The sequence below is a fragment of the Hippopotamus amphibius genome, chromosome 14 (assembly GCF_030028045.1).
Source record: "Hippopotamus amphibius kiboko isolate mHipAmp2 chromosome 14, mHipAmp2.hap2, whole genome shotgun sequence".
Lineage (NCBI taxonomy): Eukaryota > Metazoa > Chordata > Mammalia > Artiodactyla > Hippopotamidae > Hippopotamus > Hippopotamus amphibius.
Window position 1 is genome coordinate 74913926 of NC_080199.1, and position 27085 is coordinate 74941010.

At 42.4% G+C, this 27085-nt stretch overlaps 1 protein-coding gene across 3 annotated transcripts in view; it reads left to right on the plus strand.

Moving 5' to 3' along the window:
• Positions 1 to 27085, plus strand: part of FLT1 (fms related receptor tyrosine kinase 1) — a 169180-nt gene that overhangs the window by 75624 nt on the left and 66471 nt on the right. For 2 of the 3 annotated variants that reach the window (XM_057707567.1, XM_057707568.1), the window contains 4 exons: positions 6672 to 6786; positions 15062 to 15170; positions 21261 to 21569; positions 26262 to 26408. In XM_057707567.1, the coding sequence (XP_057563550.1) occupies positions 6672 to 6786; positions 15062 to 15170; positions 21261 to 21569; positions 26262 to 26408 (680 nt within the window). Of the gene's footprint in view, positions 1 to 6671; positions 6787 to 15061; positions 15171 to 21260; positions 21570 to 22002; positions 25634 to 26261; positions 26409 to 27085 lie in introns of those variants that run through there. The other variant, XM_057707569.1, reaches the window with a different exon arrangement.

Here is a 27085-nt window from a genome sequence, read left to right on the forward strand (position 1 = left end):
TTTAATGATAAAATGTAATTATAAAGCATTCCTCTGCTGCTTCCCCCTCCACCAAAGGACCGGGGGCTACTTCTCCCTCCCGAAAGCTAGTATTTTGCGTCTCTGGGTGTCTGACTTTGTACCAGTTGGCTTCAGAGGACCCCCAGAGTTTCCTAACGTGTGACTCCGAAGCTTGGTGCTAAAAGTTTGGGCGGGGGGTGGGGGCGGGCAGGAGGGGGAGGTTCCTTGGGAGCGGAAATCATCTCATAGGACGGACTGAGTTGTGGTGTGGTGGGAAGAGTTAGGAATAGCTGGGTTCTAATCTCAGATCTGTCTGCTACTTTCTCTGTGAATCTGAGCAAGACATTTGATTTTCATGACTCTGTTTCCTTATGGGTAAAGGGACTTGTGAAATGGGCATCATGATACCTGCTTCACTGGGAGACTGTGAGAATTAGTTGAGCTTAAATGTGTGTAGCTGCTACCCCAAGTCTGGTACATTAAAAAAAGCCCAGAGACTTTCCTGGTGGTCCAGTGGCTAAGACCCTGAGCTCCCAATGCAGGGGGCCTGGGTTTGATCCCTGATCAGGGAACTAGATCCCACATGCCACAACTAAGACCCGGCACAGCCGAGTGTAAATAAATAAATAAGTAGCCCAGTAACAACTCCTTTCCCTTCAGCCAACCAAGACCCCAGTTTAGCAGAACAGAGATTTTGAAAGAAAGGTCAGCACAATGTCATTCATCATAGGATAAACAGGGATCTTAAGAAAGAGTCAGGCTGTAGAGTAGACCTTCTAGTATTGGGGTGGTTATTAAACTTGCTAAAAATCACTTACGAAATGAGAACATTTACATTGGGTCACTGCAGGAGTCTTGGGTACCACAACAAGCACGTAAAGCAGGCAATTTCTCAAAAGGCTGAATGAAGGGTTGAACCACCTCATCTGGTTCTTCAGAAAATCTATCACTTTCTCACACAAGAGCCACTCCAAAGAAAACACACACACTAGCCATCAGTGGCTAAGGCTCCCCTCTCCCCTCTGATTCCACCAGATGCCACAATTCATATTTAAAGAACGTGCCCTTTCTACATTGTGGATTGGGGGAGGGGAGAGAAAGGCAGGAGGACTGCAGAAAGTCTGGAAATCGGGACTGTGCAAAGCCAGCACCTAAGGAAAAGCACAGGTGAAGACTAGAGGGTACCTGTGAGGGCACACTCTGCACTGCATTTCCTGTGATGGGTCTGTAAAGGTGAATGGGACCTGAGGTCAGAAATCGTGGGATGACAATGTAACGTAAACCGTCCCTGCAGACCATGCACACGGTGGGCACGCAGTACATTTGGGTTGTGTATCATGAGAGCTGTTTGCCAAATCTTGGGAATAAGTTGCCCAGCTTATGCAAAAAGGGCTAAAAAAAAAAACAAAAAAACAAGACTTTCGATCCCCAGTGAGGTATTGGTATATGTACAGTGAATATCTGAGAAGACTTTTCTCCCTATATACAAAGAAGCACTGACGTATATAACAATTCCTTTTTATGTGATGTTAGAACATGTATATTATGTTGCATATGACATACAGGTTAAGTGCACAGATTCTGGAATAAGCCAGAATTGATTACAAATTCCGCCTCTGCCACTCACTAGCTCTTTAGCCTTGGGTAATTTACTTAACCTCCTTAATCCGCAATTTCCTTGTCCATTAAATGGGGGATGATAGTATCTGCTTTTTAGGATGTTGTAGAGATCAATGCGATAGTGTATGTGAATCACTTAGCACAGTATCTAGTGCATAGAAAATATAATCTTTATAGCAGAGTGTAATATTGCATAGTGTCTATTGTAATTATTACAGCCTATGCCTAGCCTGTAGGGACCAGCAGTCAAGATGGCCAAGATTGTAGGTTGGATCCCAGCGTTGGCTTTGCCTTTCTCTGTGGCCCCAAGCTGTCTTTGGATCCAAAGGCACCAATTACTTGTGAGTGCGCAGGGACCAGGGCAAATCCATCAGCCCTACAGGAAATAACCCACGGCATGTAGGTCAGTAACGTCATCTGCATCTGTGGAGGGTGGCATTTCCCTACTACGTGTCGAGCAAAGCTGCCTGGTAACTGCAACCAGATGGGAGAGCCACACAGACGTCTCCTACTTGGGAGACAAATAGACAGACCTGTCCCACGGAGGGTCCCGGTTCCAGGCGTCAGATCCATCATTGGCTGCTTTCTTTTAATTTATTTCCATCCATCTCTGGTCCAAAACTAATTTGTTTCAGCTCCAAGGCAATCGACGTGGAGGACGCTCTTACCCCGGAAATTTTTTTCCCCTCCCGATGGTTATAAATACCTCCATGCTATTGTACTTGGCATGCTGTATGCAAATAGGGGTCGGAGTCCTAAAGCTCATTAGGAAAGGGACGGGGGCTTGGAGCACAGAGAGGACAGCGTGGAGCTGAAGCTGATAACAGTGGCCTTGTCCAGAATAGTGCCTGGGAGCTTTCTTATCTCCCTTTGGCAGGAGGTGCTGAGGGCTTCCTGTGCGAAATCAGGGGCGAACGCCGCTTTCCTCTCGTTGTTCGGCTTCCTCCCCCCTCAAGACGGTTCCCAGCACAGCGATTATCTCTGCATCTTCAAACGTGGCACAATCTACTTCCTTAAGAGCTTGATGTATTCTTCAGGCTCAGGCAGATTCCCCTCCCCCACCTCTCGTTTCAAGGGCTGTTGTAGAGTCAGCCCCCAAATGACATTCTATTTTTAAGGTCCCAGTGACAAAGAGGGAAAAAAATCACCGTCCCCAAGATGGTAAAGAGCCACAGAATCTGACCTTTTTCATCTGGAGGACCTTGCAGCAAGTCTAGCCCATAGGTTCCATGCCAGGACTTGTGCCGACAGTAGCTGCCCTTAGAGGGCCGGACGGGGTGTTGGGGGTGGAGGTTGGCAGCCCCCAGTGAACTCGGGCAGCCACCTGCATTTCCCTCGGGAAATGCCTCAACTTGCTTCACTCTAATCTATTTCTTTGAATTTCCTGAAAACCAAGACTATGAAATTAAGACCTTTGTCTAAGCCCTCCCTTATCTTTTTTACTCCTTTGGGGAAAAGAGAATGAAATTACAGGCTTCTTTCTCTTCCAGATACAAGAGAGCGTCAGCTCTTGGATGTCACAATACCAAGCACCGATGTAACATGCATACATGTTACATAGGGGTACACATATGTAACAGCCACCACGATACATGTGTTATATATATCCACAGACACACACACACATTATATAAACCCATGTGTATGAAAGATCTCAGATCAAGCAGTAGTTCAAGGTAGAGATGTTATGAAAAATAGGACAAAATGACTTATCATGGCTTTAAAACTTTATCATTAAAATATTTCAAGTAAAGGAGAAAGTGTATCATTTCTCTTTGGTTCGGTTCCCTCTACTAATCAATAAGTTAAAATGTTCACTTATTTTACCTGATGACTAAAGGGAATAGCTAGTCAAAATCGCAGAAAACCCTTAAGGAATGGTTCGTCCTTATGAATTCTTTTTTGTTTTAAATCTTATACTCTAACTGTAAAAAACAGACATTTTAAAAACATTTGAAGAAACCCGATATATGGCCAGGTACAAACAACACCGTGGAATTATTGCTAATTCTGTTAGATGTGATAATGGCGTTGTTATATTCAAAACATGCATAATATTTAGACATGCATGAAAATATGTGGGGCTAAGATGACATGTTATCTGGGATTTGCTTTACAATATTTCTCAAAAGAAAAAGTGAAAAGAAATAAGGGAGGAAGGAAGCAAATGTGGCAAACTCTTGGTGATGATTAAGTCTGGGTGATGGGTACGTGGAGGGTTATGACACTATGGCTCTACCCATCAATATGTTTGAAAATAATAAACATTTAAAACCAATGAAAACTCTTACTCGAAACCACACATCAGTACCTCATGCCTGTATGTTTACAAATCTTTATGGCGTGCCAGTTACATGCTTGGCCCTGGCGTAACTATGGAGACAGAGGGATGATGTAGAGGTGGCCCATGTCCCTGATAGCTGCTGACCCAGTGGGGTCTCAGAAGCACTGAATGCAAACTTAGAAAGTGGTGAATGCTCTAGGGTGGAGGGACGTTGCAGGGCAGCCTGTGCCGCAGGAGGAGAGACCACCCCCAGAAGACTCCCTAGTTTCACGTGCTGGAGTCCTTTCTCAGCTCGAGGACCAGAGAGGAATCGTTACAGAACTTTTTTTCTGATCAGCACAGTCCCTTCTCTCTCACCTTTTCTCTCACGTATTTCACCCTCTCACTTTCTTCTCCCATAAGTAGCCGAGGGCAGCCATGACTTAAGAACAACCACTCATTCTTTCTGGAAATGGGGTTTAAAGTCCCTCCTGGCTTGACAATCTCCAGAATCTCCCCAAGCCATGTACAGATTAGGGCCCAGCCAGCCGTCTGCTCACCACAGATTCTAAGCCAGAAGGAAGGAATACAAGATGAGCCCATGAAAAGTTCCAAAGTGCACGTAATCATGAACATAACCACTTCCCTGCCTTACGAGGTCCTCGCTCTTTACGCTGGGAGGTGGGAGGAAAGACTGCATCCAGCAGAGAGATGCAGAAACGAACGGCATCAGTTGGTAAGGTGACCAGGGAGTGGCACAGGTGTCGAGCTGGCTGCAGGCACTAGTTTCCTAACCTGCCTGGGCTGCCAGGTGTTTTTTTTGAGGCACATAAAATAGCTCTTTGTGTATTTGCATCGTGTCCCCCAAAATCCATATTGAAATCTCAAAAGGCTGCTTTAAAGGAATCGGTGTTCATTTTGGCCTAAGTGGTAGAACGCCAGTCACCTGCGGTGTCCACTTCCTGAGCACCCATGCTTATCACACGTGGTGGGACAGAGCTAGTCTCTGGGCAGTTCACTACCTGCTGCGGCAGGACACGCAAAGAGGAATCGCAGCACAAATCAAGGTGGTCACGCTAGAGGCTCATTTAGTGGCTCTGATCGTAAGCCCTGTGAGGGTTCATAGCAGTCAGAATAAGCTGCTTGGAGGAGATCGGGTTGCCGGTGGGGAGGGGCTGTCTAGGCACCAGTAACTGGTGAGTGAAGATGAAGGAATCAGGTGTGTATACCCCCAGCCACAGGAAGAATAGTTCCTCGCTTTTCTATGGTGTCTTCAGTTTACAAAACCTCTGCAGTGAACACTTGTAGAATCCCGTGAGATTAACAGGGCAGATGTAATTTTATGTGTATGTTTCGGAGGAGAAAACTCATACAGCTCGGAGAAGTCCGGGCAGCTCTAGGACTCAGGTCTTCTTTGAAGTACCTGAACCCAACTGCGGTTTGTCTGGGAGAAGGGTGTCTGTAGGGGTAAGGCTGAAAAGGCAGACAGGGAATGCACTTTGGATGGCCCTGACTGAGTCACGGAAGCCTGGGCTTTCTTCAGGACAGTTGTAGAAACTTTGGGAGCAAAGAGGATTCCACTAAAACCCAAAATGCTCAGGGGGTTGGTCTGGCAACAGTTCTGTGGGTGTTGGCTTGGGAAAGGCATGTTGAAATACCACAGCCCGGCCCGGGTCAGAGTAGACGTACGTGTCTTTTTGCTTGTTTGGAGGTTTTATTCATATAGAACCTACGATACATGAGATAGAACAAATGATCCAAATGACAACAAAAACACGACAGTCCAAAACCTATGGGACGCAGCCAAAGAAGTTCTAAGAGGGAAGTTTATAGCAATTACAGTCTTACCTCAGGAAACAAGAAAAATCTCAAATAAACTAGCTACCCTCACACCTAAAGCAACTAGAGAAAGAGGAATAAACAAAGCCCAAAGTTAGTAGAAGGACAGAAATCATAGCGATCAGAGCAGAAGTCAGTGAAATAGTGATGGAGAAACATAAGTGATCCGTAGATATTTACATCAATGATTTGGGTAGTAAATGGACAGACGCCTACTGATAATCAGGTGTTTGAAAGAACATGCTTCCTTTCAGATACAGGTTGGACTCTCTCTTTACAATGGTACTCCACCAGCTAGTTTAAATAATGAGAGAGACTTTGTGGACTTTTAGAAGGAGAAAAGATCGTAAACCACTTCAACACACATATTTTGTAATTAAACACTTGAGGCCTGAGAGGTTAAAGAGCTTTTGCCATGATGCTCCAGAACCTGAAAAGAAACACACTGAATCTAATAACTACTCCATGATGTGTTTCCATATACCCTTAATTAGCCCTGGAAAAAATTAGCTGTATAATGGAATGCTCTCATTAAATGCCAGCCTTTTATAGACGTGAAATGCTGTTATTTCCTTGCAGTTTCCATTCATTAACATAACCTCTTTTTTCCCCGTGTTTGCACATTTCCTCCACTAGGGATTAATTAAAATCTAGATATTAGATTTTTGAATTTATGCATTTTTATTTAATATTTAACATTTAGAACAGGAAGTTTGTATGGAGATACACTGGTGTGAGGTGTGTGTGTGTGTGTGTGTTTTGCAGATCAGACAAAATCTGTCTGCTATTTTCAAGTTTTGAGAATGGATATTGGGGAAAAAATCTAAGGAAATGAAGAAAATGTGTGACTTTGTTATTTGAGGGTTTAATGGTTTTCATTTCACCTGTCACCATGGGCGGGGCCGTGCTGCAAAGCAACATAGTGATGGCTTACTTTTTTTAAAAATAGGTATGACTTTTGCTCCAATAACGAAGAATCCTTTATCCTGGATCCTGACAGCACTGTAGGAAACAGAATTGAGAGCATCACTCAGCGCACGGCAGTCATAGAAGGAAAGAATAAGGTACTGTTTGTCAAAATAAGCATTGGGATATTTATTCTAAAAACACACCTTCAGCCCCAGTTCTGGGTTTATTAGAGCCAGAAGGAATTCAAATGCTCAAACAAAAATTCAGAGAGAAGAAAGGCAGTACGTCTTCATGGAGAGAGGCACTGAGACTACTCAAACTGCTGTATATACCCAACTGACCACCAGTCCCAAAGGAGTGAGTCTTTGGTCCTAATGGAAGAAATAGAAATGCCTCTTGAACCTCAAACTGGTCCACACGGGTGGTTCTCGACCCTGGTTGCATAGTAGTATACCCTACCAATTATTATTACATGTGAATCTTTAGCGTGGAGCCCAGGGCCCATAAAAGCTCCCTGAGAGATCCTAGCCTAATCAGGATGGAGAATCCCTGACATACATAAAGTGGGATGTCAGTAAGCGAAAGCTAGTACAAGACTTTAGGCTGAAATTGAATGTTTCCATTTCACAAAATATCTTGTTTTCCCCTGTTTTTTGCATGGGCAAAGCTGTAAGTGGGGGTATGCAAACACATACAGTGTATCAGATTCCCTGACCAAAGACATACACATCAAAACCACAGTGAGATCTCACCTCACACCTGTCAGAATGGCTACTGTCCAAAAGACAGGAAATGACAAACGTTGCCGAGGATGTGCAGGACCGCTTGTGCACTGTTGATGGGAATGTAAGTGGTACAGCCACTATGGAAAGCAGTATGGGGGTTCCTCAAAAAATGGAAAATATAACTACCATATGATTCAGCAATTCTACTTTTGGGTCCTTGTCTGAAAGGAGACAGGAGAAGAAGACAAAAACACTAACTCAAAAGATATATGTACCCGCTTGTTCACTGCAGTGCTATTTACAGCAGCCAAGATAAGGAAACAACCTAAATGTCCATCGAGGGATGAATGGATAAAGAAAATGTGGCATATATACACAGTGGAGTACTACTCACCCATAAAAAGAAGAGTGACATCTTGCCACTGGTGACAACATGGACAGACCTTAAGGGCATTATGCTAAATGAAATGTCAGACAAAGACAAATACCATATGATCTCACTCAGATGTGAATTGAAACAAGTAAACAAAGAAAACAAGCCCATAGATTGGTGGTTGCCAGAGGCAGGAGGTAGGGGGTGGGCAAAATAGATAAAGGGGGTCAAGAAGTACCAACTTCCAATTTGTATAATAAACAAATAAGCCACTGGGATGTCATATACAGCATTGTGACAACAGGTACTGCTTCTGAATTGCGTACTTAAAAGTTGCTAAGGGAATGGATCTTAAAAGTTCTCATCACAAGGAAAAAAAACTGTGTATGGTGATGGATGTTAGCTACATTTATTGTAGTGATCATTTTGCATATATACAAATATTGAATCATTATGTTGTACATGTGAACTAACATGTTATTTATCAATTATACCTCAATTAAAAAGAAAGTTTCCCCGACCTAGTCAGGGTCTAGAAAGCATCGCTTCTGCTCTTGCACATGCGTGCTCCACTTCCCTAACCTCCCTTAGCCTCAGCACTAGCTGACACCTTGTGAACCAGGTGAAGCTCAGTGGACCTCAGACCTGGTGGCTTTTTTGTCTGTTGAATTAGTGGAAAATACGCTTCCAGGTCTACTGTTATCAGGCACAGGGGTGGTGATACTTTAAAAAGGAGAAAAATATATCAAGTCACCCCTTGCTAGAATATCTACGTCTACACACGTACCTTGACTTGGAGCAGTCTGTTAATACTGTTGTCATCTGCTTAAGTGTGGTTATACTTATTTCTCTCTGGCAGCTATATTCTTTGCATTTGAAGGCAACAAAATAGATGGCATCATTTTTCTGTATAGGACTTCATAATAACAAACAGCATCTGAATTCTACATTATGGAAAACTTTTTAATGTACACTCAAGGTCAACATCATTCTTTGGCAGCCCAGAGTGCTTTTTTCCATTTTAAAGATAAGAAAATCTGAGGTGATAAGATGACTAACTCAAAGTCACACAGCCTAAAATTGGCACATGAGAAACTCAAACCAAAGTCTTCCTTTGCCCAAACCCAGGGTTCTGCCAACTAGGCCAATACAGAAGTTAGCTAAGATGGTGATGGCTTGCATGGTAATATCATCAAGCACTTGTCAAGGATTCAGGAAAGGTTTTTCTAAGCATTGCAGCAGCTGTAGTCTTTTTCTCGACTACAAATGAATTGTTATTTAAAGCATTCCATGATGTGTAGCTATTGATGAGAGAGCAGTTTAATGAAATACTTAGAAAAGAGGAAATTCTGTAAACTCAAAAGTTTGAGTGACACTACATTTTTTTAATAAAGGAAACTGCCTCAGAGTAGAAAGTATGTTAGTTGCCACGAAGTACTAGAAACTTTCAAGATGTCATTGACTATGTCGATTCATTTTGCCTCTCCCTGACGCTATCAGGTGGTTATATTGTCAACTGCAGGATATTAAAACATGAATTTATGAGCTTAATTCCAAAGAACTTCTAGTCTGGTTTTGGTATTCTATCCACAAAAAAAAATATATGCTAGAAAATAGAAAATGAAAAAGCTAGGTGAGGTTTCTGATTAGCCTGAACCAAAAGGTAGCCACCTGCCTCCGTGACAAAACCTGGGTGAGATAAACAATCTTCCCTGCTTTTTTTCCATGCGTGCTTGAAACAAATTTATTGTCTTGTAATTCTGTAGTTATACCAAGTTCTTAAACAGAGACATCCAGACATGGTTGGCCCTTGGGCCATCCAACCTGTGGGCAGGAGCCATGGGTTAATGTCTGCCCTTTCTAGTGTGTATAACCACGTGCAAATCAGTTCACCTCTCTGAACCTGAGTTCTCGCCTCCAAAAAAATGGAGCTCCTAACATCTGAGCTATCTCGTTTGCCTGTTATCAAGATAATTGTCATATATCCCCAATGTAATCCCCCAAATTGATTTTGAACATATGCAGTGAAGACTGTTTGTGAAACAATGGTTTGCATTGAAAAAAATTCTAATAGTCCTAAATAAAGTGTGTACATATACACACACACACATATTTCCTATTAGTGGCTGTAACAAATTAATCTTTGTTATTAACTTCATGTCCTAATTTAGAAGAATTTCCTAATTTTGCTTTTACCATCTATTAATATATCTTTGTGTGTGAAGAACATCTTGTAGGTGACAGACGGAAGTCTTGCTATCTGAGAATTCGTTGCCCTGGTCTTTCCTTTACAATTAGAACTGCTTTTCTTTCCCGTACATGTGAAGTCCCAGCTTCGAGCAGACTGATGCTTGTCCCCACAGTCATGTAGCCAGCGTGCCCGGGACCCCGCTGCAGCCATCAGTGGAGTGCGATCCCACTTGAACACCTGCTGGGTTTCAAGGACTGACTTTCTTCCCCGCTCTGTTGTGCTTTGTTTTGTTTAACCCAAGGAAGGGTGCACAAGACAATAAAACCCAGTTTCCTTATGGCCAGGTTTTGGCCCAGATTTGTGAAAAGTGAGTCATCAATTGGAGATGCTAATGGCAAACGTGGAGATTTGGTATTGTTTCAGTGGGGTTGGCAGACCGCTGACTTGTAGAGTTGGAGCAGGAAGTAGAAGGAACCCTGCGTTAGGAAAAAACACACAGGAAATGCGTTTTACAGCATTAATTCCGTGAGGCTGCAGGATCGTGACCCATTTAACATCTTAGCAACATTTCCACTGAAATCGTTTTGAGGTTTCACTGAGAAATGTGTGTACCGTAAAAGACACGTCCATGACCAAAACATGAATGCCTCATCCTGAATTACAGCTTGGGCTCCGCTCCTCACACAGTCCCCAATTTTGTCTAATGCCTCACATTCCACTTTCCCATCAGTTGACTCAAGTGCACCCCCCAGGGTCATTTTAGATTCTTCCCTGACCTTTACGTATCTGCTTTTCTTTCTCTGCGAAACACTTCAAAGAAAACTATAATAGAAACATCCCAAGATTAAAATCACTGTTCCATATATAGATTTTTTTAAAAGCGGGTGCTGGAAATTACGCTGAATTACACATCATCCCATCCATTCTGTTCCGCGAGGTTCAAACCACATTCCAGCAGTGAATCACTAATGCTTAGCGAAAGGGAAGGAAGGCATATGAATACCTTCCAAACTTACAGTACCTGAGGACAGCATTCATCGGCATTCTTGGGGCATACAAAAGAACCCAGAGAATGGACCCAGAGGAGGGTCTGTTTCTAATATCTTAATCCTTGAGGTCCTCACAGGGAAAATAGAGAGGCATCCACAGTGTGGGTTCAGAACTAAAAAAAACTGTGGCAAATGGAAACGAATTCTAGAATGGATGCAAGCAGACAGCCTCGGGAATTTCTTTTTGCTGTACATTATAAAATATATGATGGTAATTTCAAACACATGCTACAACTTAGTTTCTGGAGTTTGAAATACTTTCTCTTTTCAAGTATTAAGTTGATACTTGCAGTTCCAACTGTTATGTTATTTGCATTTTTTTTCCCCTCTTAAAACAACAGTACTGATATTTGGTCATGACCACCAATGATCAGATTTGTCCCCTTAAGCCAAGAGACGCCTGTCCTGTGAGACATTCTCTTCTGTCAAACTACATTCACCTCCAACTCACACTTGACCTTCCTTTTTTGACTCTATAGAGTTTATACTTCAAGTGTCATATTTTTTATGAAAATGTTTTAGTTTTTAACTTAAAAATATACTCTAGAAAAATAAAAGTCCTCTAGAAATCGGATCATTTTGAATAAAGTTGCTCACAAGTTGTAAGTTCTATCTTATTTTAAAATGTTCTCTAATTATAACTTGTCCATTATCATATTTTCAAACCATATAACAGTGGGAAAATAGCTTGCAACTTGTATAAATTACTAAAAGAAACTAGTATTTCTGTACATAGTAGCATTGAATGTGCAGTGACCCATCTCTGCTCATTAAAGGAGGTATTCTTGAGGGAAAACCCAATTCAAAGAGTAGACAGAACTCTACCAATAGATCTATGCTATTAAATTTAAAGAGTTTTAAGGCAAGAAGCAGTTTTGTGTAGATTAAGAGCACAGACACTGGAGTCAGACAAACCTGGACATAACTTCTGCTCAGGGCTGTCTGTGGTGCTACGTATCTGAGTGAATCACTTAACCTCTGTAACCTCGGTTGCCTCTTCTGTACAACAGATACAACACCCACGTCGTGGGGCTACAGGAGGATTAAATGAGCTAGTGCCTCACACACTGCGAGGCACACAGCAAAGGGCTACGTAAAGGTACCCAGAAACAAGGAAACAATGTAAACTCCCATCAGTGTCATTTTCTAGTTCAATTTGATTAGAAATCTTGGAGAGGTGAGTTCTGGGGCAGGCTTGACTATGGGTAAGGTGTCAGTTTTAGAAGAGGTCACTCAGGCAAAATAAGAGACTCAAATGCATCTGTCATCTCCATGTTTCATCATGTGACCTGAATTCATTTCACTTCTACGGACCTCAGTTTCTTCTCCGATTATACAGAAATCCTGAGCTGTTTTTGGAGTCTTGTAAAATGGCTACAGCCATCCCCAGGTTCCCTGCACAGGCCTTGAACATGCAGAGGTGCACATCTGAATTGACTTGCCATTGTCATGAAACCCATTTCTGGTTCTCAGTTGCCCTGCGTTCAGTGAAATCAAAATAATTTCCATAGAAATCCAAATACAACTTTCAGATTCAGGTAATCGTCGTTCATAGTTTCAAATGTTCAGGCCACACAGAGATGAGTTGTTCACTTATTTACTGAGCAGCAATACGTCTGAGAATCTAAAGGAGGCTCTGCTGATATGATGATTTATATTCTTTTCTTTCTAAAATTTAAGTATAGGTCAGCTACAATATTATATTAACTTCGGGTGTACAGCATAGTGGATCAACATTTATGTACTTTATGAATTGATCAGAGTAAGTCTGGTAACCATCTGTCCATACAAAGTTAATGGGATATTATGATGTTCTCTGCGCTGTATATTAGATCCCCATGACTTCATTCTTTTATAACTAAGTTTGTACCTCTTAATTCCCTTCACCTCTTTTGCTGCACTCCCCGCCCCGCTGGCAGCTAGCAGCTTCTTCTCTGTATCTATGAGTCTGTATCTATTTCATTTTATTTGTTTTGTTTCTTAGATTCCATATATAAGTGAAATCATATGGTAAATAAATAAATAAGGGTCTGCTGAGGCCCCTCAGGATAAACATTTGAGCCCTAACTTCATAAGGAAAGCAGTGCTTGAGCCGAGAGGCCAGCCGCGGAGCGGCCGTGAGGTCTCCGTGCCTGTTCCTCCTCTGACTCTGCTCACGCTGCTTCCAAGCGTCTGAGCTTGTCTCCTGAGAACATTGCGGGAGTCAGAGTCTTCCTTGGTGATCTCTCTTGTCCTCCCACCTCTCTCCGACAAGCTTCTCTTCTAGCTACTTTTTCCTCCCGGACTCTGAAGTAGTGGGTGCAATAATTAAAAAGAAACAGCTAGACAGTTTTTTTTTTTTATTTCCCACCTCTTATAACGATTAATAATCAAAAGAGAGGAAGAGACCTGAGCTCGCTCTCCTACTCTTTCCACTGGTTTTTTGCCTTCATGAGAGTGTTTCTCCGTAAAAGAGAGTATAATATATACTTGATCGTCGAGTAGGGAGATCCTTCCCTGTTACTTTGAAGTAGTCTTTCTGGTTAAGAATAAGGGTTGTGTCATATTCCTTACAATATCTGGGCAAGGCCTTAACAAATAATCAATATCTGCTAAATTGAATGAAAATACCGCAAATTGCAGATGCTTTAATTTCCCAGAATTTCAATAATACACAGAGGATGTATGGGTAGATATGATTAAACAGATCCCACAAACAGAAGAGGAATCATCATGAAGTATTTACCATACCGTAGTGAAAATTACCGAGAATTTGGAGCAATGAAGTTGCTGGCTAAGAAAAACTAGGAGTATATTTTTTAGTTTTCCTGATCTGTAAAGACAGACATACCTTAATTTATTGGAAGGAAGAGAACATGAGTAATGCCTACCACAAGACTTAGCAACTCAGAAAAAAATGTTAGCACCCTTTGCAGAATTTGTGTTACTATCTTAGAAAGTCCACTGTCACAGTTCAGTCTCTGTATCACTTAAACCTGTGACAGGTTCATCCTACCCCATCTAGGACGCCCCGTGAGTCTGGAAACATCAGCACAGCCTCTACAATGTCAGAGCTTGTGACTAGTTATTTGTACCCTAGGAGATAGGCTACAACCTTTTATAAGTAACTGGATCAACCTTTTCTGTAATTTTAAATATGAAAAACTTACTAGCTGTTTCATTTTTCTCCCCCATGTATAGTATACATTACTTTTTTTGCAAGGTCGGGTTAAATTTTTAAGTTTTCAACAATTCATTTCATACTACTAATTTTTATCTTTAAACGAAGACAGCAGTGCCACTCTTTAAGCTGTATAAATTTGTGGTACATTAAATTTGTGAGGGTTGTTTTTTTTTTTTTTGAGACTACTTTTTGTGACATCGCAGTTGGGAAAGTGCTTTCAAGTTCCCATAGTTTTCACTCCTCGTGTCTCTTTAGGGGATCGTTTGCCAAATAGCACTAAAACCTAGTGAAAACATTGCCATGAGAATTCCTGATTTACACCTTCATTTTCTAGAGTAGGAATTGACAGACTTAGAAATTAAGTCAGTTACAAACACACCCAAGGGTCTTAGGGAGTTTCTGCCCCTCCTCCTGCACCATCAGGGCTGCAGAGCCAGGTTCCAGGAAAGAAATAGTTCAACCAGCCTTTCTCCTCTGTCCTTGCTCACTTAACACACCGTTACAGGACCAGATGGCAAAGAAGGCTCCTGTTACCAAGTGGCGTTCGTCATCGCAGGTCATCCAAACAAAAGGGAAGGCCTGGACCTCCCCTCTCGTTGACGTGGCGCTGACCACCTCGTAGGGTAGGACGTGCCGTCCCGCATCTGGGCTTCAGGTCTGTAATTGTTACGCCAGCAGCACGAGATAAATAAGCCTGAAGCCCTCATACGAGTCGGATGTCATAGCCCCCGGTCTCCTGAGGACCAGCTTTCCTGTTGTTTTCCATTCTTGCTGGGGCTCGGCAAGGGGAGAGCTTCTGGTAACCACCACGCGTGCAATTCTGTCTCTGTTGAGGCAATGGAATAGCAGAATCACATCCCCCTCAGAAGTATCTCAGGGGGGCCCAGTGGTTCTTTGTCCTGTCGCTAAAGTTGCCTTTTCTTTTGCAGACGGCTAGCACCTTGGTTGTGGCTGACTCTAGTATTTCTGGAATCTACACTTGCATGGCTGCCAATAAAGTCGGGACTGTGGAAAGAAACATAAGCTTTTATGTCACAGGTAAGCCACACGTCCTACACTCACGAAGACAGCCTGGTGACCTCAAGCCTCTTTTCCAATCTTGTTTGCTCTTAGTGCACTTGAGTGATTTTTATTTAAAAAAAAAAAAAGTCCATAGAATTGTCCAACTTTGAGTACCTTCATCCTTGCTCTCAGGAATAGTGTTCTACAACATTATTGGGTCTCCTAAAGAGTTATTTCCCTGAATTCTCTTTTAGAGCTATTTGTGTACGTCTCTTTCCTAGGCTGGATTGTGAATCTGGAATCTTGTCATGTTCATTTTTGAACGCCCTACCGTGGCTGTTCATTTACAGTCAAGGAAACCAATTATAATACCTGCGATGACATTTTTGTAACCCAAGAGGCAAATTGTTTCACAGCATTTTTTTTAATCGGAGTATCGCTGATTTACCATGTTGTGTTAATTTCTGCTGTAAGGCAAATGTTTCACAAGTGAATTTCAACTTTTTGGGAAATGAGGCTCTCCTAAAGAAATCTGAAACGGGGCTTGGTTGACAATTTTGAATGTGCTATTTTTTGGTAGCATTTCAGAATTTTTAACCTTAAATATGATGGTGTCTGCAAATCTTAAAACTTCCAAGGTACACAAGTGGCACTCCCTGTGTCCCTCCATGGGTACAGGAAGGAAATAAGCAGCTCAAAGTATAAAAACAATTGCCTGGCTCCACAGGCCCCCAATTTTCTGAGGAAACCTGGGCAGTTGGCCAACTCTCTGGAAACTTCACACTGCCTGGGGCAGGCTGTAGCCGTTGCCTTGAGTTCTCCAGAAAGAAAGAGGTCCGTCCGATTTCATGAGAAGGTTGAGTTGCCAGGTCACAGGGAGCCTTGCGGCAAGGGAGTCGACCCCCAGAGAAGCGGTACCAGGGGAGATATCCTCGGGTAGGTGCTCACAGTATGTCAGCACCAGAAGAGACTGTCAGAGCCATTCGGCACGACAGCCCCGCGTCGTCCAAACGAGGGGATGGGGTTTAGGGAGGTGGAAAGGCAAAAGCAGAGCCTCTGAAAACCAAGTCGGTCCCCATTCCCTCAATACTTGAGGAGCGGAGATAAAATCATCTTTGCATTCGTTCCAAGTAGGAAAAGGCCTTTATTTAGAGAAGGATTCAGAGCGCAGTTTCACACACGTTGATTCTCTAATCACTCTCAGATGATTTAGACTAATTAAGTCCAAAGGTTCATATTGTCCTTTATATTTAGCGGGAAACAAGCTACCCTAACCATCGAAGTCCACGGCCACTGTCTCTGTGATTTAGAGTTCAAAAGATTAAGCCCTTCCTGTTCTGCTGTGTTGAGCACTCAGAGACAGCAAGGAGGCCCTGTCGTTCCAGGAAGACAGTTTGAACACTATGGACAGAGAAGAAATGTTACCTATATCCCAGCATCAAAAGGAATGAGCAGAAGTAATGTGACAGATGAATTTGTCAGTGCTAAGCCAGTGCCACCAATAAAGATATAATGTAAGGCACATACGTAATTTAACATGTTCTAGTAATCATTTTTTTTATAAAGTAAAAAGAGAAAAGCGTAATTCATTTTATTTAACCCAATAGATCCCAAATATCGTTTTAACGTGTCATCGGTATTTTTTAAAACATTACACTGCTTTGGTTTTTAAAATTGGAATTGAAATAAAATTCATTGAATGAAATTCAGTTCAGTCACACCGGCCCTATTTCCAAGGCTCAGCAGCCACAGGTGGCCTGTATTGTGCAGTGTTGCTCTAAGCCTCTGAGAAGGAAGCAGGAGGAGGTCCTGGACTTGAGGGGGTCCTGAGGGGGTTAGAATTTGAATCGCTAGAAAAAGGAGGACAGTCTGGCCCTGGCGTTTTCAGAATCAAGGCAAGAGGACCAACAGAGGCCCACGAGCTATACGTCTAACCACTTACAAGTTCTAGATCACACGATCAAGCCGTGAAATATGTTTTAGCCTCTGGTGGATAAAGACACTTTCATGACGCGAAAGGTCAGGTACAAATCTAGAATTCTGGGACTGCACAGAGCAGACTGGCAGTGCCCAGAGGGGCAGCAGGAGCCCACCTGGCGCACCCAGCTCCTCCTTCCGCTGACTCTGTGCCCGCGGTCAGGGGCCTGTACCCCTGGGGATCGTCTCCCCAGCGCACACCTCCAAACTCTGCCCACCCTTCCCCCAGTCTCCTTGGGCCTTAGAGGTGTGCAGACTGACGCGCAGTCTGACCTCTTGAGGACAGACCAAGCAAAGGGGGAAGAGGCCTGAGACAGTCTGGAAGCTGACTTGGGATCATCTTTACAGGGAATTCTGGGACCCCAGGAGCCCCGTGAAAGATAAAGAAGTGGGAGCGCAGGCTCTGGGCAGCCGTGCCCTCTTGACCCACCAGACTCTCTCCATTGTGGGGAGGGGTACAGCCAGAATGGAAAGCCCTCTTGCCTGGGTCTGAAGGCAGTCCTTGGAGGGGATGCCCTGACGAGGGCACGTCCTGCTCGTTTCCTTGGTGATCAGAGTCTCCGGGAAGGTTCAACGATGCCGTGTTCACTGTAGCACCAACGTCCGACCCACCTGTCCCCCCAAGTTCTTCAGTGCTCCAGCCTGTATGTGCATAGCATCGCTGCTGAAGGGGCCCAGCTGATAGAGCTGGCCACCTGCTGAACTCACACAGAAGTGCCCCTTCACCTCCCACCGCGTTACCCAGTTCATAACCACGGAGTGCTTGAAACCCTTCCTAGATCCTGAGGCCTGCCACAGAAAGGAGCGATGGGAATTCTATTCCAACACACCTAACTCGAAGCTCACGACATTTTTCCTCTAGAAATTTAAGAGCTTTAATCTTAAAACTGGGCACAAATTCATCCAATCACGTCCCCATTGCCAGGAAGATAATTCTTCTAAATTCTTTGCTCCCCATTTTGAAAAATTCTAGTTTTGATGGGTAATCATCGATTACTTACATTTATTATTTCTAAAACTATTCTTTTTCTTACATTGTTAAATTCGTTATCTCTTGTATACATATTAGGGTGTATATGTCAATCCCAATCTCTCAATCCATCCCACCCCACCCCCCACCCCGCTTTCCCCCCTTGGAAAACTATTCTTTTTCTTACTCAAATCTCTGTCATGAGATTTAGTCTCACTAGAGATGAGAGGACCAAATATTCTTAGGAATGTTGCACCTTACATGACTATTTTCTGCAAAATGAATGTATATTTGTTCAGCATTCATACTTGACCTAGTGCAGGTCATGCTTTAAGAGAGCTGTCTAAAATTTAACTGCTTGAAGTTGAAAGATCTAGATTTGATCTTTACTGATCCTCATTGCAACCATGTCACCCCTTCCTTAAAATACAGTAACAACAGAGCTGCCACCTGAACTGATGCAGACTGGTTCTCTGTGGCCGTTACCATCCTCCACGGCCTCTACTCCAAATTTTGCCATTCACTTGTCCACAGTATCTATTTGAAATGAGCAAATAGATACTATGAGCAAATAGATACTATACTTCTAGCCACCACTCACTTTCTTTTCAGAGAATGCTATTTCTGTTCTCCGGCTGAGGAAAAGCCTTATTTCCACCTGGCAAAGGAGATAACTTTCATCCTTTTACTCTCTGTGCTTGTCTTTTTCATGAACTTAACTCACACGCTTGACCCAATCAAGTTAAAAACATCCACCCCCAAACCTGCACCGTTGTAAACACATTACTCTTTCATCTAACCCTGGGTGGACTGTCTCTCCTGAGCAAGGGTGGCCTCTTTTCCACGGCATCTCCTAAGATGCCGTGGATGTGATCGTGGGTCAGACTGACTCCGCAACAGATCCTCAAGTGTGGGAAGATTTCTTGTTTTCACTTTGAGAGTTAGAAGGCAGTGCTTTCCTAGGTCTGTTTTTGTACTCAGGCTAAAAAAAAAAAAAAAAAAAAAAAAATCAATGTGGATTAAGGGGGAACATCCCTCTGGATTCATTAACTAGTTTAGGACATCTTATTTATCATCTTCCATGGATCCAAAAAGAATAGCAGAGGGGCTACACTGAGAAATCATTTCTAAGCGCCATCTGACAACGTAAACCAAATAAGCCTCCTAACAGTGTCCCCATATGAGAAACAGACCTGGAAACGGATTCGGTTCCTTTCTTTTCCTATGTGTGTGTTCTTGCTGTTTTGCTGGCACTCAGCGTGGCTGTGGCTGTGTTAGCAATTACTGAGGGTGAAACAGGAACAGCACTGCCTTATCTCCCTGGTTTCCCAATGTCACTAAATGCATTTTATTTTGAGATTCCTGGTGGTGCTTGGCAAAGATAAACAAAATCTTCCATCAGGAAACCTGTGAGCTATTTCCACAGGAAGTTTCAAATCACTAAAGTAAATAGAAACTCTCTACATGATCTCGATGGTGTTACTTGGGTCCGCTTGGGTTCTAACCACCAGGGCGAGCCTTCGTAAATGGAAGCTGAGGGTCTTTTAAGAAATGATTTGATCGCAACCAGTGCACAAGACTTCTGTCCTAGGATCTGTGTAAAAGTTACTGGCTGATGCTTCACTCCTCATGCTTGGAAAGCGTCCCAGATATAAAAACTTGCTGAATTAGAGGGGCTATTTCTGACACCTTATTGTTATGTTAAAAAAACGACAGTCAGCTGCTTCTGCACCTTCTGGCACATTCCTAGATTTTCATTTTTAAAAGCAGGAAAACCTCCACTGGCCTCCTCTCGCTCCAGTCATTGACAGCTTCTTAAACCACTGCTACCCCCGCTCCCAGGTTTCAGATGAATACTTTGGCATTTCTTCAGACGTGACACTTTATAACACACCCAAAGCCCAGAAAAATCAGAAAAAACAAGCAAAGTGAGATTTAGGAAAGAGTTGATATGATATCTAATTTTGGACTATTGTCCCCTTAAGGTTTAAAGGTTTCTTTATAGCTTTGTGTGCAAAGGATAATAATAATAATAGCATAACATAGCGCTTTTCATCTTCAAAGTTCTTTGTGAAATGTTGGCCCCAATTCTTTGCTCAAGTATAGATATGCCACTAGTAACAAGAGATGGGGAGGGTTCTGAGAGCGGGCCAGTTCAGAGCCAGTAACCAATGATTTTCTAAAATCATGTGGTGAAATGGTCCAAAAGGAGACTAGGGAACTCTCAGTGCAGAAGCCAAATGATGGTCCAGGTTAAGAAAATTGAGGAGGAGAGGTTGTGAGGTGCGGCTAGAGGCACTGAGAAGATGAAAGTGAAGGTTACCAGGGGATGACATTGGAGAAAATGACTTTTAATGATACAGTCCCTTTAGGAAAATGTTGAATATGTTTTCTGAGAGCAAATGTGATTTAGAAACCTTTCACCCCCACTTTCGAATCTAGAAACTTCAGATTAGTTTTCAGCATTTTCAGAAGAAATCTTGCTCTTTTTATGTCTAAGTAGAACAATCACCATAAAAGGGGACCTGAGCGAGGAAGCTGCCTCCTCTCTGCCCTTCAGTGCCAGCAAAGAGTAGGGGAAGTGACGGGCAAGCAGCAAGAGGAGGATGCCGTTGGTCCAAAGTTTAGGATTCAAGTGTTGAGTGGGGTCTCCTAGCACAGACCTGGGACTTCCTGTTCTCACCTGTTCACAGTTTAATTAAATAAGTTTGGATATCAAAGCACCTGTGGTTTCTAGTACAAACTCCTCTTAGATTCCTTCACTATTTTGCCTACTTACCAGGAGTTCTGAACATGGTAAAGCAATGGGTTATCACCCCAAGTTGTAAAAAAAAAAACAAAAACAAAAACAAAAAAAAAACCATTCCACTTTGAAGAGCACTTTCAAAGATAAATGTAGCCTCCTAATAACATCCTATTTTGCACTTCCTGCCTTGCTTCTGATTCCTGCCTTGCTTCTGATAGAAAGAACTGAGTGGGTTCCTACCTGCCATGTCTGACCAGTTCCCACTCCTCCCTCCCCGCCAAAAAGGATAAACACCATCCTTTTAATGCTGACGCTGAGAGAATTTGTGTAGGGACAATCCTTAAGATCCTTGACTATCTCGTGGTGAGATACGGTCTCAGGAAGAGACACTGCCTTTTCCTACGCACTCAAGTCCTTTGTTCTTATTTTCCAGACGTGCCCAATGGATTTCACGTGAACTTGGAAAAAATGCCTACGGAAGGAGAGGACCTGAAACTGTCTTGCACAGTTAACAAGTTCTTATACAGAGACATCACCTGGATTTTGCTGCGGACAGTGAGTAACCGGACCGTGCAGCACAGCATCAGCAAACACAAAGCGGCCATCACGAAGGACTACTCCGTGACGCTTACCCTCCTCATCAAGAACGTTTCCCTGGAAGACTCGGGCACCTATGCCTGCCGAGCCAGGAACATGTACACAGGGGAAGAAATCCTCCAGAAGAAAGAAGTGACCATTAGAGGTGAGCACTGCAACAAAAAGGCTGTTTTCTCTCGGATCTCCAAATTTAAAAGCACAAGGAATGATTGTACCACAAAGAGTTATGTGAAACATTAAAGGACTCATTACAAAGTAACAGTTGTCTCTCATATCATCTTAATCTATTCTCACTGTTGCTCATTTTCCGGCTCAGAGGAGAAGCTCCTCCCAAAACGAGTTTGGCCATGATAGAAGTTACCGTGAGCCCTGCAGGACCCCCAGCTCTGGGCGCCCGGTTCGGGCTGAGGGGTCCGCTCTCGGGGGCCGACCTGGTGCACGTTTGGATTTGGAGGGTCGAGTGCATTCTCTGTGTGTGTTGCTCTTTGCTGTCTTCTCCTGCCTGATAAACAACAACTCGGGACTGATCCTTTCCTTCCACTTTAATGCCCACCTCTTTTTATGTTTATGTTTCCAAGCTGCCAAACCTGAATAATTTAAACAGATGCTGGTGTCTGCCAAAGATGGACATGAATCAGTTCGTTGGCCAGCTCAGAATGAGGACAGTTGAACTGGAGACTCTGTCGGACCTCTGCCGGGTTTTATTTCGTACTGTTTCATCTGCTCTTGATTTGTAAATAGCACCTGGATGATAGCAAGTTATAATGCTTATTTATTTGAAGATGCTTTTTTTTTATATTAAGCACATTAATTTTAAACTGGAGTGTCTAAGATGGGCCCCAGTGGTGCAAGGCGTTGGTGTAATTCAGAGATATTAAAGCTTTATCACAGATAAATTACAAAATGAATTACGAAAGTCCACCCAGATCAAGCTCAGTTCTCTCCTGCAATCCCAGTAGCTAGTAAACTAGTCCAGTGGGTTTCCTCCTCACTGCCTCTAAGGGGACGGCACAGCTATTGACAGCACCTGACCAAAAGTGGATCATGCCTTCGTTTTTCATATTTTTGTCCCTGGTTAAAGAACTTTATCCTGTCCAATGGATGGCATTCAACTGTGTACCGTAATCAATTTGTCAAGGAAATAAAGGCTACTGTGACCACAGGTTTAATGCATTCTTCTAAATGTCAATCTCAAATTTGTCCATTAAAAAAAAAAAGTTCACTTTCCCCATATGCAAATATTAATAGGATTTTTTTTTTCTGGAGATTAATGGCAAAACTACAGAAGTAGAATTCAGAGTCCTTTAAAAATGCACCCCATTTTTCAATCCAGAGAGATTTGTAACCTTCTTGTTTTCAGCTTGCATTTGAGGGGAAAGTGACTTTTTTTTTTTTTTAACCAATTTCATATGCATTGTTCTGTTGTCTTCATTTATAATTGATCATTACATGTGACTTGCCCGAACTTATTGGAAAACAAACTATAATGACCAAAATAGCCATGGCTGAGAACACAGTGGCTGGGCTGTTCAGTAGGAGGTGACAATATGACAGCTTTTCGGGCTTGGGAACTCACCAGACTGTTTCCTCCTTTAGGTAACAGACTCTGTCCCACGGCTAAACTTGTCTTTCACGTGGGAATTGCTTTTGTCAAATGTGAAGGAGTAAACAATAGCATTTCCCCAGAATGCCACTTTTACGGAGCCCCAAATGCTCCGAAAACAATTAGTAACCTGGAAGTTGTCAGCCCAAAGGAAAGAATAATCAATTGTATCTGGAAATTTTACCTATGGCTCTTTTGCCTGGCGTCTTTGTTCATTATAAGTCAGTGTGTTCCTTCAGGAAACTGTCTTAGTACCGCAGGACTTGGGGGAAGTGGGGGTGGGGCTCAAATTTTACTAAAGCTGAAAAAGCAGATGAAATGGTTTAGGGATTACTTTTGAAAAACATGGTGAATTGGACATGCAAAACCTGTCATTTCCAGGGGAGGGGAAAGGTCTCATGTTTACAGCAGATGACCTGAAGTACTTCCAGGAGACAATTTGCAGAATTCCATAGAGTAATGAATCCTTCCAGAGAGTTTCAAAAAGATAAAAAAATGATTGGGTGGGTTTTGATTTTTGGTATTTAGTCTTCTGGGTGTGGCGTAAGGGGAAGATAACGGGAAAAAGAGAAAGAACCAAGAGCCTACTACGGAGAATGACGGAGATGGGCTAGAGGGTGTGAGGCTGGTTCCTCAGTCCCTTTTCCAAATGGAGAATCGCAACGAAGTATTTATGGGACCTGCTGGATCTCTGGGGCTCGAATGCTGAGAAGTAAAAGGACCTGGTGGGGAGTTATTGTTGGCTATTGATAACCAGCAGCAATCTTGTGTTCATTCTGGTTTTCTCAGTTGGAAGGGAGCAGCTCCACTTTGTTAAATTTTGGAAAGCAGCTACCTATTTCCATCAGATAACTTAGGTTTAAAAATATGGGTTCAATGTACCTTTCCTATTTAAAATGCCGAAAGAGATTACTATAAAGTGGGAATTGATAAAAACAAAAACAAACAATTCCGTGGTTGATCGGTCATTTTGAAACGTGCCAAAAATGAGAACACTTTTTCAGAAATGTACAAAGAAAGAAAAGTCATCATACTGTGTGTTTCAGACATGTCTCTATGAACTTTGTATGGAATGGAGAGTTCTCTGTTCATTCTGCAGCCTTTTTGCTGCTGCTCTCGTCTGAAGTTTGTATAGTACAGATAGGGCCTTTGGGAGTTCTGTGTGCATTTATGTTAAAATAAAATGTTCTCTCTTATATCAGCATTGTTTTCGAATACACCTGTCAGGGAAGCCAAATCCTGATGATGTTACAGTTTGTAGCTATGGAAATAATTTGGCTGTGACAGGCCATGTATTCAGGCTTCCTTTTTATACTAAGACCTCTGGGCAATGATAGATTATTTTGTCAGATTTAACGCCTGGGAAATAGTCAATGTGCTCAAGGAAGCTATTCCAAGTATAACTCAGTGAACTGGGTCCGTTCTGAGTTTTAAATAAGATGTGTCACAGTTGGCTGTAAGAGATGCTAAATAGTAATATGATACTGTTCTTTATTATCTTGTCATGTTTCATGGATGTGTCTGGGGTCTTGACTGTGTAAAAATGTCAAAATTGTAATGATCAAGCATGTAAAAGTTATCAAAATGGAAGATTTTGATACATGGCTGTGTCTTCAATTAGGAAAAGCTATTTGACAGACTGGACCGAACGTAAACCCAGAACTATTAAAATGGGTCTGCCTGGAGGGGCAAGGTAGACTAGGAAAGCTACCCTGAAACAGGCCAGAGGATTGTCGCTACCGTGCATGTCACACCATACTTGACGAGTTTATAAATTAGCACTCCTTCAAGTCTCTTCTCTGCCTTCAGATTGCATTTTGTATAAAATGACTAATGATAAGCTATGGAAATCAAAATTGAATGAGAAATCTGTTTCTCCTAACAGATAGTCACCCTGCCATGTCACGCTATGCCACCATGTGATCAAAGGCACACGGTAATTGACTTTTTAACCTGAGATTTCGCAATTGCTTTAATGAATGCTAATCCTCAGAGTTTCCCTGCAGGAATAAAAACAGAAAGGTTTGGGGACTCGGCAGAATCCTGCAGGGACATGGAATCAAAGCCATTGCCAGGCGTCACCTCTTAGAGTGTTGTAATCACGCCTAAGCTGCTTTCGCAGTGTTAGTCCAATAAGATGAGGAAATCAGAAACGGTCAGAGAAAGCTCAGACTGTGTAACTGAAACCAGTGATGCAGAATGTGTAAGTGATGCCAAAACTCTTTTGATTTCTCTTCCAGGATATGCAGCAAATGGGAGGGAAGGATGATTTGAGAGGGTGGGAAAGATGTTAGGAGTTGGTTTTACTCTTTGACCTGGGAAGCCTGAGTTACCAATCCAGCACCTGCCCAACTAGAACCTATAACGCATCAGCAGGACTGACTCCTTCGTTAAAATACAGACACGTACTCACGGGGGCCTTGCGGGTACTGCCGTTCCTGTGTGGGATTTTAATGTTGTAATGTATTGCATCCTAATGTATTAAGTTCATTTCGTTGTACTATATTGGTTGGCATTTTATTAAAATAAATTGTATTGTATCATATTTGTATGTTTTAAGAGAAAGTAATATAAAATACAATCTTTGTACTATTATATAGTGCAAAACCTACAAATCTCTGTCTCTGCCTCTTGAATTAACCCTTTGGTCGTTTGCATTTGGGAAGGGATTGGAGGAAGGAAACAATCAATAAAGCTTTCGAAGTTCAAGAAATTCTCCCACGTGGTCTGCTGCCCTACATTTTAGGTTGCTGACGGCTGAGTGACACAAACACGCCCCCAAACGTTAATAGAACACAAAAATACAGAATTCGATCAGCTCATGACTATAACTCTCTGTATTTATGTAAAAATTCACGACAGGCTGGTATCCAAAATCATGATCTGTTTCCTTTTTAGTTCCTAAAATATCATGCAAAATCCTTAGGTTTTCGGATAAGCGTCTCTCAAAGAAAGGAAGGAAACTAGTTGGCCAGGCAAAAACCTTGATATTGAAATCTAAAAATACAGAATGGAATTCTTGATTTTCCTCTAACAGATTTCAATTTATGGTAGTAACTTAGTCAAGAGGAAGCCATAGGCTAACCATAGAGGAGAACTTGAGGGAAAAAATATGAATGAAACCATGTAGTTGAGTTTTGTTGTTTGGCTCCCCAGTTTTACAATGCTGATATGCCTATATGAGAAAAGACTGAAACTGATGAGTAATAACAATCCCCTTTCTTTATTCACTAGATCAGGAAGCACCCTACCTCCTGCGAAACCTCAGTGATCACACAGTGACCCTCAGCAGTTCTACGACTTTAGATTGTCATGCTAACGGTGTCCCAGAGCCTCAGATAACCTGGTTTAAAAACAACCACAAAATACAACAAGAACCTGGTAAGAGATTTTTTTCCTTGTGTTTACTCTTTCTCCTCAGCCTCTTCTTCCCTTAAAATTCCTATTACCTCCTTCCAGGATGTCTTGAGCTACTTGCTGACAGAGCTGCAGAAACAAACTGGGCTCTGGTCCCTGCTTGTACCACGTCCAGTGAGGGACATCTCAGTCATTTCTATATAGACCATATTCCTAACCCTATATAAAGATCCTTCTGGAATCTGCTTTAAATCATACTTTCAAGGAATTCCCTGGTGGTCCAGTGGTTAGGACGGCCGGGGCCTGGGTTCGAGCCCTGGTTGGGGAACTAAGATCCTGCAGGTGGCAAGGCACGACCAGGAAAAAAAAAAAAAATCATGCATTCAGAAAGAAGTGGTAAGAGCCACTCAGAAATTGTTTCAGTTCATCTTGATAGCAGGGAAAGGTGAGGAGTTAGTTCCTTGGTTTGAGGAATAGCAGAGCTTTGAACGCCTGGCATAGATGAAGTTCAGAGTAGACGTATAATTTCTTTAGTTCACTTTATACCAGTTTCAATGATTTGGTAAAAAGAAGAATATGTTAAATTTTATAATACTGGTTAAAAAAAAATCTAAACTAATGATCACGTGTAGTCTTTCAACAAAAAATATGTTTTATACCAACTAGACTTAAATCCGTAAGTATAAACACTATCATGATTC